The 20,573-nt window shown below is 43.1% G+C and overlaps 1 protein-coding gene across 3 annotated transcripts in view; it reads left to right on the forward strand.

Moving 5' to 3' along the window:
- The first annotated feature begins 3,465 nt into the window (after nucleotides 1–3,465).
- lrp4 (low density lipoprotein receptor-related protein 4) overlaps nucleotides 3,466–20,573 on the forward strand; it is a 156,530-nt gene continuing 139,422 nt past the window's right edge. For all 3 annotated transcript variants that reach the window (XM_049561475.1, XM_049561481.1, XM_049561489.1), the window contains exon 1: nucleotides 3,466–3,814. In XM_049561475.1, the coding sequence (XP_049417432.1) occupies nucleotides 3,754–3,814 (61 nt within the window). In that variant the 5' untranslated portion in view covers nucleotides 3,466–3,753. The remainder of the gene's footprint in view (nucleotides 3,815–20,573) is intronic.

Here is a 20,573-nt window from a genome sequence, read left to right on the forward strand (position 1 = left end):
GACCACTACAGTTCTTTGTCCAAAGCATTGTTTATTAAAACGCTCTGTATCAAATCATGAATAAGTGACAGTGCAGACCACTTTTAGTGGGATGAAATGTAATGCTCTGATGGATGCTCCGCAGGAGCGTGGAGGGGAGCCGTGTGCTGAATGGTGATGTCCTGTTTAGAGACGATGGAGCTCACATCCAAACTGAGGCGGCCTCATAATTAGAAAGTAGGGTCTAAAGGCTCCTTTCAGAGAAAGAGGAGAGATATAAATGTGTAGACTGTGGAGCAGCCATGCTAGTTATTCACTCATTTTATAAGGATAGAAAATTAGATGGTACGCTTAAAATTATATCATAATTAAAATCTACAAGCTGTTGTGTAATAATGCCAGAGAGACCATGACAAACTCATTATTACTATCAATAGTTGCCAATTAGCAGCACAGACAACAACACATCATTATGGATAATCATTATACCACAGTAACATTCACTTTGCAGGCTCAGCTGTGATCTGTGAAATCACAGCTGAGCATGTTTTGTTTTCAACTGTGGCCAACCGTGATGTCATGCTCCTGAGCCGACCTGCATGCTCACAGGTGCCCATGAGAGTCTTCGGTTGGAGACTCACTGTAAGCGCTCCACGACGTAGCGTTAAGACTCTGGACTTTGCATTGACTTTAAAGCCACATTCACTGTTGCACCCACCCTGAAGCTTCCCTCCTAAACACGCACACCGCCGTCACAGTTATTTCCCTCTGCCAACACTCTCCACACTCAGGCACAAGTGCAGTAACATAATGAATGTCAGGTTGAACTGACACAAAAGTCACACAAATCTCACTATGACTGCTGAGTCAGCGTTGCCACAGATCTGTCATGCATCAAATTTGGGGCCACATACAAAGGTGGATCGAATTAGGGTTGAAAATGTCAGATTTACTGTGATATTTCTTTTCTGTTCGCACTAAAATACTCTCAAGAGAGAAGAGATTATTTTCCTTTACCAGCACTGTGAACATGTACTACTGTTTGTATCAAGAATTCTTAAACTTTAACATGATTTCAAACCTGAAATAAATATTTTTAAGACAGATTATTACATTTGCTAAGATTTTTTTCTTCTCTGGATATGACTCAGTAGTTGCACCACACTGTATATTATGTTGCTGTTGTATGCATGTTGTTCAAGTTTATTGTTTGTTATTTATGGCTTTATTATTGACTACTGGCTATATGAAACTGGCCAAAAAATGCTTTGATGACCCGTGGACAGCCTTGGAGTTTGACTTTATGGGACTTAATGTACTTGTTTAGTCTCACACACCCTCATACTAGCATTCTTGTGGGAAGTTATGATGTAGGCTATAGTACTTAGTTCATGCTTACTCAATACTAAAGTACATTGTACGTCTATCTATTGTGGTGCTTTACACTTGGTTATTCCTATATCAATATGATATGTATGATATATCTCTGATCCCTAACAGTAAGACTGTGGTGGCTTTATATGATTTAATTCTCAATTTTAAAGGGACAGTTCACCAGAAATGCCACGGTGGTACAGTGGTTAGCATTGTCACCTCAGGAGTTTGGGTTGGGTTTTCTCCAGGTACTCCGGCTTCCTCCCACAGTCCAAAGACATGCAGTTTAGGTTAACTGGTGACTCTAAATTGGTCGTAGGTGTGAATGTGAGCGTCAGTGGTCTATGTGTGTCAGCGACCTGTCCAGGGTGTACCCTGCCTCTCGCCTCCAATGTCAGCTGGGATAGACTCCACCCCCCTGCGACCTCTAACAGGATTACGGAAAATGAATGAATGAATGCACTACACCTGTCAACTGTGCCACTACACAGAAAAAAGAGTGAATTTACTCATGGATGAGATGCTCATGCTTGCAACAGCACTAAATGTGAACATTAATGGTGTCCCTCTCATCTGAGCTGTAACATAGCTAACATTGACTCAGTGGTGCTCGGTGATCTAGCAGAGAACGCACGCTTCCTTCTGCAACAAAATAGTTTTGAAAAGAGTCTCTACATTAAACAACTCACAACAATTAGCTTGAGTAACCATGTCATGATTTCTGGGAAAAGACTTTGCTGTTGAGTTTTTCAGATGTTTTTTCCTAGCGTTTTGAGCACCACAAGCTGAGCACCATCGTGTTCCATTATACTGGAGAGAAGGCAGACATCTCTACGGGTGATATCTCCAACACTTGGCAACTCACATCAAAACAACCGAGACTGATATACAGCACTACAGCTGAGACGAATAATATGTATTTTTGATCCTGGGGTGAACTGTCCCTTTAAGCTCCTGGGTCTCATCTATAAAACAGTGCGTAGAATCCATTCTAAAAATGTACACCAAAAGCCAAAAATGGCACACGCCAAAATATGTTTAACAATTTCTCCTGTCTCCAAAATGTTTGTAACCTTAGGTCAAAGTTTCTCCCGTCAAGTCTGTTTTTATAGATCACAACTTTTCGTTTTGTGCATACGCAACATTCATAAATGAGACCCCTGGTGTCGACATAATGCTCCAATCGGAGCTTGTCTCCAGTATTAACCAGCAACTTTTCAGTGACTTAATTGTTCTTACAAATTGTTTTATGTCTGTCTGAATCTCTATCATAATTCTGTAGTGTGTGTCAAAGTGAATAATAACCCTAAAGTAACTTTTTGGACTGAGCCGTATGCATAAACTTGTGGTGTAACTCGGCTTTATCATCCCTGAATGTCTTGTAATGGTGGGGTAAAAAAAACATGTGACCCTTTTAGACTTAATTACATTTTAATATGAACCATAATATCCCTCCAGTAACTTTTTGTAAATCTGTGGTACTGAATAATGGCTGTGTAATGACCTCATCTCATGGTCATTATAGCCCACTGTGGAAACCACTGCTCTGTCATTTGCCTCCATTGACTTAAGTGACAACAGAGAAGTTTTTCCCCCCTCTTCTTCTTCTTCTTCTTCTTCTCCTTCTCCTTCTTCTTCTTCTTCTTCAAACCCACATTGTGTAAGAAAGAAAAGCAGAATGAGAGGGGCAAAATAAAATTTTCCGTGCTGTGGGGGGAAGCACAAACAATTTACTCATGCCTCCAGATGCTGTCTGAATTTATCCTTTGATTTGCTGACCACCAGCCTCTTTAAAAAAGACATTGTAATTTAAGAAATGACACAACGAGAGAGCAGAGATTTTGGACGCGACGACTTCTTGTGGGAAAGGGAAGTTGGGAGAGCGGTGAGGAAAATACAACTTCAGAAACAACACATTTGGGATGTTAGTGTTTGTTTTGTGTTTTATAATGCGTAAAATGTTAAAGATTTGTTACTGGCGCGCAATTACGCACAAGTTAGATTAATTACCCGGCGGTGGACACAGCTTGCCCCCCCCCTGCTTGCGTTTGGTACAACCCACAGCTCCTTTTGGTAGCTACAGCGTCAGGAACTGGAGCACAACATGTTGGAGACCACAGGCAGTCTGTTCCCCTCAGAGTTAACTTTTTAATCCCGGTTTTGTCGCGTTATCACACACAAGAGGAGGAGGCGGAGGAGGTCGGTGAGAGAAAAGAGGCAAAGAACTCAGTCATGGTATGAGGTTAGCGCGAGAGCCGGGAGCGTCTGACTTGCAACAGAAGCCCGTTGATATTTAACTGTGAGAAGAAGAAGAAGGAGAAGAAGAAGAGGAGGAGGAAGGAGAGAGGGGCAAAAAGGGAAAGGGAAGCCCGGAGACGTGAGAGGAAAGCGGGGTACAAGATGCAGCTGGCCGCGGTGCTGTGGGGCTCCCTGGTAACTTTGCTGCTCAGCCGGAGTCCAGGTAAGAAAATGTCCGTTTGGAAACGCAGCAAAGTGGAGTTGAAGCTGCATGTGAGCGTGTTTGTGGAAGAGTTGGAGAGGTGTTTGTGTGCACCGCCGCTGTTTGTTTGTTAGTAGTATTTCTGTGTCCTTATCAGCTCTGTGCATTGGGCTGACTCGCACATTGAGACGGAGGAACTCAGCAGCCAACTTTGCCCCTTTATTAGAGAGCGCAAATTAGGTGGCTGAAATGGAAACTCTAGTGGAAAATGTGTCTGTGTTTATTCTTTCTTTCTTTAAGTCTTGTTTGACAACATGCTTGTGTGCAGCTCTCAGGTTTGATTAAAGTTGACAAGAATTCTGCTTTTAATTTTATAATTTTGACACTTGTGTTTTGTAATCTTGAATCTTTTTTATTGCAGTCTGTGCCTCACTTATCCTGCATGCCAGCTACACCTTAAGTATATAGGTATTAGATTATTTTAGTGCGTTGAACTGTGGTTTTTTAAGGTTTTTGGAAGGTTTTGCAACTGTTTTGTGCAGGTTAGGTTGTGTGTATTACAATATGAGAGGTGTATGCATGTGCCTGCTGTCCTGTCTGATCTCCACCTCCATGCAGAAGACCCTAAATGTTGAATCAGTCAGAATTTTGTTTTAAGCTGTGGCTTGTTGCAGATGCCTAGAAGCTGAGGATGTACGAGAGACACTATGTGATTTATTTTGTGCTCCTGTATGGGTTATAAGCTGGCACAAAGTTCTGTACAGTTCCGTAAAAATACACTTTTTACTTGTCTCTGTTATGCAAATGATCCACTGGCTGTGTCCTTGGGACATGATAGGAACGATGGTGGATGCAGCCTTTATTTTTGCAGTTGTAAAGCACATTGCTCCGGACTGTGATTGCAGGTGAACTGGGTTGTTTATCTATGATAACCTACATCCTGTCCCCCCACGCCCCCCAGCAGCACTTGTAATAGGTCTGAGTGATTTCCACCACCCCCTTCCTATGTTTTCTCTAACACCTTGTATTTACAACATGTTAGAACAGCCGCTGGAATGCGAGGACCCTACGTAAGCTATTTCTAAACACACACAGAGACACACACACACACAGCAAACTAAGCACACACACAGTCACACAGTCACACACACTCTCTCTGACATGACACGGAAAGATTTACCCGACAGGACGGCTAGTATGATATCTGTAATTGGCTGGTTGGATCTCAAAAGCAGGTTGCTGTAATTGTGACAACTTCTAAATGTCACCAGGAGACTGTCTCCAAAATGTCAGCCAGATAAGATTCAATATCCAATTGAAAACAAAAGCCCCCCCCGGATGATCCACATCCTATTTATAGTTGGGTCTTTCATCCTCTCAGATGTAGTTATCAACGTTTTCCCCTGCCTCCACTCTTTATCTGGGGCGGGGGGCCGAGCTCGTTTGATAATGGACATGTTCTGTCATAAAGCAATTAAGTCTGCCAGGCCTGTATCATGTCTTGAACACATCGTCGTCTGCTGTGCACGAGCGTGAGCTGCTGCTGTTGGCATTTTCCATCGTGGCACAGAACATACAGCTCAAACCGATGCCTGATAAATTATGTTTCTATTCAAGATCTTTAAATTTGACCATTATCATGCCAGGAATTCTGAACCTATCATTTTACCCTGTGAGTCTTTTATTTTGTCAGGGTGGAAAATCCTCTGTAGAAGCATTTAAACCCTCATGTGACACAGTCAGTGACAGTCAGGCTCGCCCTAATGACATTATTTTAGGGCTGGTGGCTCTTGAAGACAGGATCTCATACCACAGCTATCCAGTGGTTGGGAAACTCCAGGAGCCATTATAAAAACCAACATGGATACATATATCTGTGAACAAATAATTGACTAAATAAAACGTTCAAAGCAAAAATGAAATTCCAGTGGGTCAAGAGTTAAAACGTTTATCACATCGACCACAAATGTTGGCAAAGTGATAAATCACTCTCGTCCTGACACATCAGCTGTTTATTTTCCTGACTATCATGTTATAAGATATACATTATGGGTTTATGGAAAGATGAACAAAGTGCTAAAGGCTATAATTTTCTAAGCTGTGTATTGTGAGTGGCATTATAAAGACCAGCCGCCGGTCTCAGCTGACAGTAGATGACCTAGGGCTACGATTTATTACTCTGCCTGTTGTGTGTGCGTGTGTATGTGTGTGTGAGAGAGAGAGAGTCTCTGACATGTGTGTGAGGTCAAGATGCCTTTCTCAGCTTAGTCTAGTGGCCTCTTCCAGTAATGGACTGAGTTGGTTTAATGGCGTGCTGGAGAGTGTGTTGTACGGTTTAATGATGTCGTCTGGGACACAAAGACCCCTCACCCACTCCCGCGATCCCCACTGAACCCTCCTCATTTACCAATCAACTATTGATTGGACTCATAGGTCGACTCAGACCCTCTGATGTTGTTCCACTGAAGGCATCACTGCTCATTAGATCACATTAGGTCCCACTGCTCATTTCATCCCGTCCCCAGTGGGGATGGGATGAAATATTCAACTTGCATGATGATCCTTCCGAGCAGCACTAAACTAAGACAGTGCCTCCGTACGAAGCGGACAGCTGGGCAACTGTCCAAAAAGCTCCCTTCTCGAGTGGGGTTGGTTGGTTTTAGCTTCTGCAGCCGAACAAAGAAGAAGAAAAGAAAGGGGATGATGACAGTAGAACACAAGGAAAAGAGGTGGGCGGCAAATATTTACATCATTAAGAAATGTCCTCTGCACTTCACCAGAACTCAAGGTTACATTTTTAAATTGCTTGTGTTGTCCAACTAAAATTCCAAAAGCCAAAGGTATTTAATTTAAAATGCTCCGAACCAGACAAAAGCAGCACCACCTCACATTTGAGATGCTGAAAGTGGTGAATATTTGGCATTTTTACTTGATAAAAGGCCTGAATGAGTTTGCAGCAGTGTTTTGTAGCAGAGATGGGTCACCTCGCCAGCAATGAAGAGCGCCTTTGTCAGTGTAAAAATATGAGCACACTCTTGATATGAAACACTAATTTTCAGGGAGAAATAGCAAAGCAAATGTCACCTTTTAATGAGTAAGTGTAGGTGGTAGGGATGCACCGAAATGAAAATTTGTGGCCGAAGCCGAATAAAATTAAACGCTTCTCCAAATACCGAAAAAGACAACTCACTTTTCTATAATACATCAATGATATTTCAATGGAATAAATTACTTATTGACTTATTCATACTTAAAACAGCGTCAATAAGTGATTAACATAGGGGGGATCAAAATAAAATAAATAAATAAAATAAAAATCAACCAGCCACCCTCCTCCCCTGACAAGTAAAGAACAGTCCCTAAAGTGCGGTGAGGTTTGTGGACCGTTGCCTGCCACAAAGAGAGAAATGTGAACGGCTCGTTTCTCCTCTGACACGTCACATACCTGTGTGCTGCCAGATACTTTTGGGCAGTCATGATGCCAAGAATAGGACATTATTAGACCTGGAGCCGGGCTTCTCCGTCGCTGGTAAGCTGTTATCTTGCACCGCGGGGCACTATGGCTGCCGTATTTGACAGGAATACATTCCTGTCTGTGTCTGTGACTCCCATTCCACCCACAACCGGCAGGATTTGCCTTTTGTTTCTGCTGCTGGTTGAAATCTGTACTCGCACAGCTGCTCCTGAATGATTTCTTTTGCTCGCACAAAACTATTTTTGTCCCAAATGCGAGTAAAATGCTCGCACCATAGAGCTCTGTGGAAAACAAATCACTGTGTTTTAGTACCGCGGTCTACCGTTGGTACCAATATACCCTGCAGCACTACTCTAAATAGTTCAGTATCACATTCTTTGCAAATCGCTTTTCTTCTATCACTCTCCAACACTTTGAAATATCTCCGTACTGCCGACATTTTAATCCAGTATCTCTGATTTTACTCCGTCCGTCACCGCACGCTGTTTGATTGTGTCATCAAAACACGCCGCTATTATTCGGCCTTGCTTTTCACTTATTCCACCGAATACCGAATGTGTGGTTTTTTTTGCAATATTCGGCTGAATATATTCGGTTACCGAATATTCGGTGCATCCCTAGTAGGTGGCCATCTAGTCATAATGATGAATTGATGACAAGGGATGAGTAAAGAATATTGGAAACGTGTTTCATGAAACAAAGGATTAGATCGAGGATGCTTGTATCAATTGACCTTTCCTTAAGCTCTGCCTCTTTGTGATGGCCTGTCAAGCTGTCGCAGTAAGCATGGAGCCCACACTTAACTGCACTCCCTGAAGAAATATGATTATATTTTTGGAAAAAGTGACAGAGTGATTCCAGAGAGAAGCAGACAGAGGGGTCTACAGTCTGTGTTTGAATGATATATCCAGGATGTCAAACTGACTCAGCAGCAACAACAGGTTAAAAAGACAAAGATAGTTAGAAGCTAAAGCTGATCACAGTGTAAAAGTGAACGCACACTGCTGATCGCCACACAAGACAATGAATATAAAGGGAAACTTTGCTGATATTGAACCAGCTGTGTGGCATTGCAGTGTGTGCAGATGAACCGTGTTTGGCTTCACCCCTGTGCTGCTGCCAGCACCTGGACCCCCGCCGCTGGACAGGCAAGGATCTCCACGAGAAGTCAACCAACATTCATCTGTACACACTGCAATGACACACAGCTGGTTGAATATCAGCAGACTTTCCCTGCTTCCCTTCACTGGTTCCTGTACAGCAGGGTCGGTCTTTCTTTCACTGTTATAATCATTAACAAGCAAAAGCAGCATGCGTATACATTTAGTAGGCTATATCTTCAGTAGCTAGCTAGCTAACCCTACACTTTTCAGGGTTTGATTTTGGTTTTGGAACAGGGAAGAAACGTATATCTTTTTCCAACCTCTCCAGGTAACGAGTATCATTAATACATGACGTGCCCCAGGCACAACATTTAGCTCCAAATCCACAAAACCAGCCTGAAAATGAAGGAAATCTGGACTTAGTGAAGGGTCAATTAAGGTTAGGTATTGAAGGCGTCGTGGTGTTGGTTTTGGCACTAAAATTTAGGAATTGTATTCTCACCAGTATAGAAGCATTTAAAATCATTCAAAAGTGACATGAGGTGTGTCAGGATCTGTCGCATCTCCACCTTGCCATCTCTGTGAAACCATTTCATGATTATGAAGATGTTGCTGATCGTCTAATCATTTGACGAACTATAGTAATTAGAGTAGAGCAGAAGAAGTTAAAAGGATGAAATCACAGACCAGTGGACAGGAGGGGTTAGAGGAATGGAGAGAGGTGAGGAAAGGGAGTTGAAAAGGGGAGGTGGAGAGTTTGCTTGCTCTGCTGTCCTGCTCTGCTGTAGAGGTTGCAGCTGGCCTTTGTGCCCTTCCCTGCCGCCCGAATCCCGTCATCGGATTGATTAGTCCCCTGACATTGCCCAACTCATCCTGGACTTAGCACACACACTCTCACTGGTGCCCTTTGCAAAGAACATGCTGGGGGTTTTGCATATCCATGAAGCATTAGAATGTTAATTTATGACTTTGTCTTGCAAAATAGCTCACATTTGATGAAGTGTCCTCAGAGTAATTGTATTGGTATTAATGGTGTTGCAATGTTGATATTACAGAATAACTCAGCCTACAGACAGATTTATTGCTTGCCATGAGTTGTTTTTGGTACGGATTCCACTCTGCAGGCGACGACACTGTTCTCCGACGGAGAGAAGTTGTTTTTGAGGATGTGGCCGTGGCTCAAGGCCTATGAAACGGGACTCCTTTGTCTGTACTCCTCGCAGGGTTTGATTGTTTTGGCATACATGCCTTTCACCTTCCACTCTGGTGACTTTTCTTGTCGAAGCTGAAGCTATTCAGGGGCTTCAGGGGGAGCACGATGGTGAAAGTTTCATTAATGGATCTGAGACCGGAGCTGCCGTGTTGGACGAGTGCATGTGATTTTTGTACCCTGAATGAATGTGTGTGTGCCCTCCTCTGGTCGAGCTGGTTAGATTGGTGTCAGCCAGGCTCTTGCTTTCACCAGGGGAAGGCAGACTGGGCCACCTGATACCCCCACTGCGCTTTGTGTGTCTCTACTGAAGGTATGGAATTGCACCTTCAAGGTAGCAGTGGAGGTAACCTATGATTACTTGATTTGAAGCCCCCTCCCCTCCTTCCAACATTCCCATGTGGATAAATGTCAGACCCTCTTTTCCCCCCACTCCTCTCCTCATGTTCCCCCACCTTCCTATAAATCACCTGGCTCTCTCCCTGCAAGGCCGGCCTCCTCTGCGAGAGACCCCCGGGCGAGCTCTCGTCTTTGGGGTCGTTTCTGATTTCAGAACATGATGCCACAGCCCCGGGGCCCATTTCAATTATGTTCACAACGCTAATATATGTCACAGATGTCCACTTTGAGAGCACACGAGTAAGCAAACATACAAAGTCAACCACTGGCTGCCCGCAGTGTGTTAGCGTAACAACAGAAATGGTCCACTGGTGGAAATCTGTGTCAGGGTTTTAATTCTGTTATACTGACTTGCCGTTGCTTTCACACACTACAAGAATAACGAGATATTGCCATCTACGTGCGTATGTTTACTTACATGACCTGATGTTAGAAGGAATTTTAAATGCAGTTAGTTCCTTGGTCTTTGACCTAAAGAAAGCCAAAGAAATTGAGATGCATTTTAAATCTGGCACAGGGACAAGAGGTGAAAGTAAGCCCTCCAAATTAACTCTGGCCCATTTACAGTTTTTTTGGTAATCACTTAGTATTGGGTTGGCTGGTAGCTGTGGCTTAGGCTGTAGAGTAGGGGTGTAGATACAAAGATCTGGATTGATGTATCGATTCAGTGATCAACGATCCAGTCATTTAAAGTGAAAACATCGATGCATACCATCATCTTTAAGATCCAGCTTTATTTTGAAACTCCCATGACACATCTTTATCACCATTTCCATCCAAATACACCCCACTTCCTAGTGCTTACAGCCTAGGTAATGGTAAGCATCAAAGAAAATGTCAATGAGAATATTTACTGATTCACATCGATCAGTTGTATTGTGGCAGACTTTGCAATATCAGCTAATATTGTATTGTTGTCTAAAGGCTCGATGTACTGTTGTGATGAAACTTGTGATTTACACTTCTATTGTAGACCCGTTTGACCCCTACCCTCTCCTGTCTACATAACTGTCCTTGAGCAAGACACTAAACCCCAAATTGCTCCCAACGGCGGAGCAATTGGCCATTTGGTGCGCGAGTGTGAACGGGTGAAGGAGAGACAGTGTGCTACATAAATGCAGGCCAGTCTCATCTGAACTGGTTACAGCATAAAACCAGATTTTACTCAAAACCTGTATTATAAAATTGTTGGTTTCACTTTGATAAAGAAGTTGTTTGAGTGCCCAAAAGTCCCAAAGATGGATACTCATCACTTTCAGACAATAAAGCTTCTCCCTGAAACCTCAGGTAACAAGAGACAAGCCCACAGGGTACACGTTTGTACAACAAGTGCTCTGTGATACTGTCACCATCTACTGTCTTTAAAAAAAAATTGTTACATGAAATTCAGGCCACGTCACCGCAGAGGTTTGGTATCAAAAGAGACGTTCGTCGTTTTTTAGGCCATGTAGTATGAATCTGAGTTCCTCGGGGGTTGCAGATTATTGGAGACTGTAATAAACTCTGGTTCTCTGTCTCAGCGGGGGTCTGCTGTAGAGGACAGAAAGATAAGCAGGGCTGGAGACTCACTGTCTGCGTACAACCAGGGGAGGGGGGCAGGGACACAAAGACATTTTGAAGGACACACACTTGTACGGATCCATAGTAACTTAATTCTTCAGCTTCACTCGCCTCTCACTGGGGAAAAAGCATCTGCAGGGATGCTGATGAAATTCTGGCAAATTTGGCTGAGGACGTCAGTGTGAAACGAATGTGGCTTCTGCAGAATGTTGTGATGAAAGGCCTCTTTTCGTCCCCAAATGTGGTTTCAGCCATGCATTAAAAATAAGCCACTTATTCTTGTGTATTGTCTCGTAACCAAGACATCACGGGATCCTCTTTGCAGACAAAAAGAAGACATTTATCTGATGCCAGTGGCTACTGGGAATTTATGCGGCCATATTTTCAGCGTGTCTAATGGCTTTAACTGCACAGAGGGCCACACACAAACATATGGTTTGAGGATGACTTTTGTCTGAGGGCAGTAGAAACATCTGAACAATTTTTCAGCGCGGGACAGTTGTCTCCTTGTCATTTTTTATTGAGGGGTGTCCAATCAATCTCGGAAATGACTGGCCAATTGAACGTTTTATTTCTGAATAGACAGCAATTAACCATTCATATCCCTCTGCTGGGTGATCACTTCTTACAACTAATGAAACTCCTTTGGTGGAAGGTTTTTCTTTTTTTGTTGCAATTGTATTAGTAAAATTTGTTAAGGATTTTTGGAAGTCAAGATTTTTAGCAAATGCACAGAGGAAGGCTTTTTAAAAAGTTGGAATTATGGCGATTCGACTGAATATAAAAATAAAAATCTCATGAAAAGGTCAAAACTAGGGTTGAAACGTTAATAGATTTTCATAGTACGATAACTGTCTCAGAAAGTATCTTGTGTCATGGTATCATGGTATTACAGAACTTATGTTATTATCAGTCAGACCCTTAAAGGAATGAAAACAGAAGGGCTATTGTTGGTTAAACACATGTTTTACTACTGTTTTTTATTACTCAGTGGAAATATGTGTAAAAACTCTCCCCTTAGGAAATAACTGAAATAAAGGGAAGATTCAACGCCCAGCTGCATTTTTTTTCAATATCATGTATAAGAAAATGTACATGGTTTGATAACGATCAACTTTTATATCATAGTATGTCTTGAAACCTGTATATTGCCACAACCCTCGTCAAAACCAACTAGGCATTGGTCATTTTAAAGAAGCAGTGTGTAAGATTGAGGGGGATTTGTATTGCAGATTACAACCAGCTAAATCTTCTCCCAGTTAGAATTCCTTAAGTGTTTATTGTTCAGGAAGTTTTTACCAATAACCAAATTATCTGCAGAGGTCTCTTCCTCTCTGAAACATTCGGACATGGTGATTTAAACCAGTAGAAACACTAAATAAAGCAGCTTCAAGTTAGAAGTGTTATTCTGACGCTGCCTGCGCAGAGGAGCTGCTAACTATGGTGGCTGACATGAAAACACAAATGGCCCTATCAAGAACCAGTGTTTGGTTTGCCCCTTCTGGGCTTCGGTAGAAACATGGCAGCTATCAAAAGTCCATTTTAGATAGGAAGTGTACAAATTTGCAGGAAAGCCCAATCAGTCTTTTCTCAGCATTGGCAGTATAAAAACAAAATCAAGGAGTGCAGCAAAATGACACCTACCTACTTTTGTTCATACAGAATGTGCCTTTTTCAGGGCAATGGGGGGAGTGAGCAAGTAACAAAACGTGTAGCTCAGTGTGTGACGTAAACAGTGACGTGGGAGTGAAGCCACGGCTGGTCAGTCCTTCGGCGATTCTCTCATAAGTCGGCCCGTTCTTCACCGTCCCCGTCATCTGATGGTTAATGGCCTCTTTGTTTGCGAGGACAAGGAGGGCGTGCAATTCCTTGTCTCCCCAGTTGCTCATCTTTACAGTGTCTGTCAGGTTTGTGTTTCCCTCTTGCTACTAGCTGCTCGCTAATTCCTGCTATCAGCAGTTTCCTGTTTATCCACCGCCAGTGTCTCGCACATGCGGCGTCATCAACAGCTCCTCCCACAAGTCATCAACAGCCCCTCCCGTGGCGGAAGGGCGCCTCGTTCTGTTTAAACTAAAAGGGTTCCGTCAATATGACTACCCTACGAGGCAGAAAATTGCACACCTCAGATCAACTTGCAAATCCGCCTCTGGGTGTGTAAACGCTCGCAGCTTGCCGGCAAATCGGCCCAACATTCATGGAAAATCGGGCCGTGTAAAAGGGGCTTTATTCCGCTAAAAATCCATTAACATGTTCCTTAATTATCATTAATATGGCCACCGTAGTAAATGTTGAATCAATCCCACATATATCGTTATCACTCCATCGCCAGAGCACTGAATGCATGTTAATCTGCTGCTGGAAATAGACACCCCCCTCCCTCAAGGGCTCAATGTTTCCCTGTTTGAGTTTTGTTGGTTAAAAGCTAAAGCCCCAACTGCTAATAGGATATAAATAACTACAGAGACAGAGACAGACAGGCTTCTCCTCTGACTGGACCAGGCCTCATTGACTACGCAGAGGTCATGGATGTGTGTGTGCGACCATGTTTGTATGTGTGTGTCTGCATACATGCTTTCCACTACAGCTCACAAACAGTCTGCCCGTGATGCAGCCTCATGGAAGGATGGAAGGGAAGGGATGATGCTTTTTCTGTTAATCGATGTCAGAACTGTGACTCTGTTTTTTGTTTCCCTTCACACACACACACACACACACACACACAGACACACACACTTCCTTTCCATTAGTATTTGGCATGTCTTTCTCAATAAAAATCTATGTTTTGAGTATTAAACACTCCCTGCCTGTAGGCTTCAAAAGGCTCGTAGCTCCTTCCTCCTCCTGCTTTGATTAACAAGAACAAAACCATGGCAAAGAAAAGCGACTCATAGAAACCTGTCAGACCACTCCTGCATCATAATTAATTAATTCCCTTTATGTGGAGCCATAGGTAAACAACTGTTGCTTCAGCACAAACTTGCACAATATCGTTTTTCAGGTGGAGCTTTTGTCATGAGGAGGCAATGATGTGGTGAGCTAGGAGCATATTCAGACTTTGCAGAGTTGTGTCAAAGCCCGCAGGGAGTGTTTGATAGTCGGAGCTCAGATGACCATTTCTGCCCTTTTGCCACATGTTTTCAAAGTATTTATTTTATTAATTTATTTATCCCCACACAGCTGCCTTTATTCTCATGTGGGATTGCTTTTCCTTCTTTTTCTCCCTTCCTGATCATATCTCTGCTCCTCCTCCCGCTCGGCACTTCAGACTCTTCCAGTTTTCTCAGTCACCATCTTTAACCGTCCTGCCCACCCTCTCTGTTCACCAGTGGTGGTCCTGCAGACGGGAGCCTGCAGCTGTCTCATAGCTCACCTCCAGAAGGTGCCTGAATGAAGGCCCCCCTCACCTCTCTCAACATGCCTGTATGCACAAACTGCCGGTTCAGCCATATGTTCAGGAACACACACAAACACCCACAGCTTCCATCTCAAGCTTCAGATAAGATTAGAGTGTGATATGATTTGACTGAGACCCCCCACACACTTACTCAGCACACTTTCTCCCTAACACACACTTGCGTTAAATCCGGTTACACGACAACAGATCCTGTGTGTGCATTTACACTGTCGGAAACCTAGTGGACTGAAGGTGGAGCTTAAACGCCGGATGTGTCAATGTAATGAAGAATAACTTAATCCCGTAGCCCTCCTGTAGTTACTTCTTTTCCAAATCTCAAGTTAAGCTGCGGTCTGTGTATCAGCTGATGACGGTGTGTCGGTAGCTCTGTAGAAAAACAGCTGAACAGACTTGGGTGACGTTCCGATCACACCGCGTACAGTATGAGCACATGGCGTATCAGTGTCGCCTTCCCCTCCCTGAGACTCTACAACTGCAGGGAAGCACCTGCTACGGATCTGATGTCCCTTTAGCTGTGGAAACCAGTAGGAGGCATGCTGCAGCACCTATGGAATTTAAAAACACGTCCAAAGACATGTCAGACACTCTCGCGAAAACCTGATTTAATGTGATGCCAGCATTTAGAGGCTATGGTATGGCAGTAAAGATAAAAGTGTAGAGAGGATAGCTGACAGGTTTTGGTTTTGATTTAATCCATCGTATACAATATAACAGTCGCTGAAATATACACAAATCAAAAATCTGGTGCTGCTACACTTATTTATTATCAATTAATGTACTGATTATCTTATTTCAAGCAAGCGATAAGTGAGGTTGGGTACTGCTCACACTTGAACGATACCAGTCCTGCTTCTGGTACCTTGAATTTGGTACCGGTATCCAATTATACTTTTTTCCGGCACTTAACTTTATCTGTAGTAACAAAAATTACATTTTAGAACAAGCTGCAGTGGTGACCTAGTCGACTTAAAAGCAGATTGCTTCCATTATCTCTTGGAACCCTTAAAAAATGTTAGAAAATAAATGCTCATTGCAGTTCCCCAGAGCTGAAGGTGACATCCTCAGATATCATTATGTCCGATCAACAGTCCGATCAACAGAGGAAACAGTAAATCCTCACATTTGAGAAGCTGGGACTGGATGATATGAGGCATTTTTTTTTACAAATAAACTACTTTAAAAAATCACTGATTTATCCGAATTGTCATTTTCTGCTTAAAGACTAATTGTTTTTTTTCAGCACAACGAAAAATACAGATGCCAACAACAAACAGGACATCAGTAGACGTTGTCACAAACAGGGTTCCTGCAGATCCTTAAAAAAGTGTTAAAAGGCATTTAATTTAATCATCTCAAAATAAAGCATTCATTGGTAGTAGGATGTCTTATATCAATCTTAAGTGCTATATTGTAGGCAACTGGACTTTCACCTCTCATCCAAGAGGCGAAACGTCTTCAAGAAACTCACGCAAGTCCAGTTGCCTACAATATAGCATTTAGGATTTCCAGTTGTCACCAACACATCTTAAATCAATCTTTCAAAAGTCTTAAAAACTAAGCTAAGACATGGGAAGTGGGATTTTATGAATCTTTTTTTTTTTTTTTACATTGTGTCGTAAATCTCAAAATAATTGGTGACTACTACTTTTCTTGAATAATTTACTGAATGCCTGTTACATTAACATCACACAGATCTGAACGGAGACCCATCAGCACTCATATTGTTCTTCTGGCGGGGATGCTCAGAGCAGAAGATGCACTGTCTGTTAGCTAGCTGTCACCATAGCCTGGACAGCATGGGGATGTGTAAATTCAAGTTGGAATCCTGCATAGTATCCCTCTAAACGATTATTGAATTATCAGAAGAGTTGTTGATTCATTCTCTGTCAGTTAATTTACAGACTAACTGTTGCAGCGCTTCTTTAAAAAGCTAGTAAGTGGACCACTCTATGTCATGACATGACATTCACATGATTTAACATAAAAAAAGCTTACATGCTCTTTGACATCATCCTGCTACTGTGCTGCTCACTTCAGGAACTTAAGTCTCAGACTCTCACCACAAATAACTGAGTCATCGCTGTCTAGATGCTGCAGTCTGAGCGAACACATCGACGTCCATGTGAGCTGGTGAGACATCCTGGCATTTGCTTTTCCTTGCAACAGACATAGCATGATTTAAACCGGTACAAAAGCTTTTTCAAACTCGGCATGCTGTGAATCAAGGCAGTGGAATCAAACATGCAGTGTGAGAAACACAAAATGACCAAGAAAACTCACCAACAAACTCCGAGTAGGGTATTTCCAAGTTCTGTTCTACCCCCGTCTCTGTCATGTGACCAAACAGTCATGTTTTATGATACAAGGAACATTTCGGCAAAAGTTGTCTCTAACCCCTAAGTAATTAATCATTTTTCCTGTCTAAAATTGGTCTTAAATTTCATACTGACTGGCATTAAATAAGCAGTAGAAACCCTCAAAAACAAAATTTCTAAAATAATATGTTGATTGATGATCATATCCATTATTGCCAATTGCTCATGTCTCTGCAGATATTGAGGCAATCATCCATTTGTAATATGTCCCTAATTATTATGTGTTAGTAATATTCTACTAATTTGCCACATTTGAACTAGCAGGAAACACAATTAAGGTGTTATGAAACACAGTCAAGATCCTGTGCAGAACACAACCTATTTCCATAGTAGTCCCAAATTCATTAAAACAAATGAGACTGCTGTTCCTCTGGTACAGTATAGACTTCAGTGGAAATTAGGACACACTATACCACAGGTAGCTAACTGCTGTCTAGCAGAAAACGGAGGTGTACACTCACCTCACTTTCACTCTCTCACCGTAATTATCTGCGAGTGTAGCTCACGTACACACACACACAAACACGCACACACAGCTGAGACTTCCTCGGGGCTCGTATGATCTCAGTCTGACTTTGCCCTTCTAGAGTGACATCTCTCACTTTTGTCCCCTCAATACTGACGCACAGTGATGTCACCTGAAAGTGTGAGAGCTGCAACCTGACTCCTGAGACACACACACACACACACACACACACAGACGCACAATGCTGACCTGAGAGAGTGCATATGCCTCACAGCTAGCCGGCGATGCAGGTGAAGCACTGTATGTGTAATTCATACTCCATGGATGGGAAAATGTTTGTCCCACATCTCCCTCCTCTGCCATGTCTTCATGCTTATACTTCTTCTTTACATTCTCCTCTACCACTCTTTCTTCTTTACCATTTTCTTTCAAAGGACCCTTACCCGACAGGCCTTAACTCAGCCAGGCCCGAGATGAAGGAAATGGAGGTTGTAGTTGTGAAGGTGGTGAGGGTCTTTATTATACAAACAGTGAAGGGCTTTGGAGGCCCCCTTTGAGGCTTGGAGCTGGAATGGGGACGCGACTGAAAGCGCTGCACTCCCTAATGAACTCGAGTGGCCCATAGAAGCGGGGCCTTTTCACAGAAGCCAAGGAGGACAAAGTGTCAAAACAAGCCCAGCCCCTCTTCGTTCACAGGGGCTAAACGCCGCCTTTTGACTCTGTGGAGTGTGGGCATCTGAAGGGGAGGCCATGAGGAGAAAGGAGGGGGAGGCAGAATGTACTTGTTAAAACAATGGCCTCTTAAATCAAGCACCCCTCCTTGCCTCTCTTCTTCTCCTTAGCTCCTCTGCTCCCGCCTCCCTAACCCCCTCCTTGTATCGCCTCGACTTCCAATTAGACCTACTCTTGCACAAGCAGTTGAAAGCCCCATATATCGCAGGGGCCTCAAAGGAGAGGCTTTGGAGTTGCGTCTCTGTAGCAGTGTTGCTTCTATGAAAGGGCCTTAGTATTCAGAGGAGAGTCCTGTTTGGGCTCCTAAAAGCACTCAATCTGCCACTGGGGACTTGTGTACCATCATGTCCCCTCCGTTCGCCGCCTCTACACTCCCTTCTTCCCTCTTTCTGAGCCACTCCACCCCCTCCATTCCTCGCTTCCCCTTCTCCGTCCCACCCTCAGCCGAAACTCTTTCTTCTGTTTGTGACCCCTCCGTTGCTCCTCCATGCTTGGCTGCTCGCGGGGCCGGGGCAGGAGCCGTGCACGGCCGGGGCCCGAGCGCTCGCTGCCTCCCTCCCCTTAGTTGTTTAGCCATGGATGAAAAGCGGAGACAAATATGTCTGTGGTTCAAAGTCCATCCCGGCAATTACAGTGACTGATTAAAGAGTTGGCCTACACAGGCAGCTATGTATAATACTACAACTCCCACTCAGTGTTTCATAACAGCACCTTCAGAATAGAACTGAGCTCAGCAGCGCCTGATAAGGGCCCATGGCTGGCTGAGCCCACTGTTTACGGTGCAGTGATCGAGAGTTGGTGCCATAAAAGGGGCCACGATTGTTTTATGGCCGGAGTTTATAATAAGCAGAGCAGACAGTGTTGTTAAATTATCCCTGTGCGTTGAATACAACTAAAAGCTGCAAGTAAAAAAGAGGAGTTGAGGGATCGATGGACGAGACTACTGCTGCAGCGTTCAGTCGATAATATTTTAAATTGCATACTGTTTCTAAGGGCTCAACAAAACACTTAGTTTTAAAGATGCAGTGTTAAGATTTAGGGCGGATTTAGTGGCATTTAGTGGTGAGGACTGCAAATTGCAACCAGCTGAAACTTCTCCTAGTTGAAATTCCTTCAGTTCTTACTGTTCAGGAGGTTTTTACTGGGAGCTGAATGATCCACAGAGGTCTCCTATTCTCCAAAATGAATAGACGTGGTGATTTATACCGATTTAAAAACTCTGAAGAAAGCAGTGTCACGTTACAATTCAGTGCTTCTTCGACGCTGTTCATGTGTGCTGATAACTTAAGTTCCAGATTTTTGTTCGGTTTTTACCAGGAGCTGAGTTACCAGCAGAGGTCTCTTCCTCTTTAAAACAAGCGGACTCAGTGATTTAACCGGTATAAACTCTTAATAAAGCAGTTTCACGTGAAAAAAGTCAGTGTTTTTCCAGTGCTGTTTGTCGTGTAGGGGCTGCTAGCTACGGTGGCTGATCCAAAAACGCAAAGGGCCCCATCTAGAGCCAGTGTTTGGCTTGTCTGTTCTGGGTGGACTCTGTAGACGAGGACCTACTCCCTATTTAGATACACAGCTAATTTTAAGGTAATGAAAATGCAACAATTCCTATTTTCAGGTTATTACACCCTGAAGAAAATATACCTATTATATTGCATTATATTCAATTTCTATATATCTCCCAAAATCCTACACACTGGGCCTTTACGATATTGTCTGGATGGTAATTTGGTGTCATTTGTGACATATTATATGCTAAATAAAATGTTGTCATGCTCGTGTTTGCTGTGAAATGTACGTCTGTCGTCTCTTGCCAAACAGCCACATCACGCTCGCAGCACTGGAGCTCTGTGTGACAAACAAAAGCTGTATTGTTTGGTGTTGTTTATCTGCGAGGTTGTAGTCAGATGTTTGATTTACTCTGGACTTCCCTGTCATCATCACAAATGGTCTTAAATGCACGACTGTGATTACAACAAGGGTGAATTTCAAATGTCAAGCAGTGTTTGCAGGACTGAGACTCTTTTGAACTTGTGATCTCCTCAAAGATT

Source organism: Epinephelus fuscoguttatus, linkage group LG2 (assembly GCF_011397635.1).
Source record: "Epinephelus fuscoguttatus linkage group LG2, E.fuscoguttatus.final_Chr_v1".
Lineage (NCBI taxonomy): Eukaryota > Metazoa > Chordata > Actinopteri > Perciformes > Serranidae > Epinephelus > Epinephelus fuscoguttatus.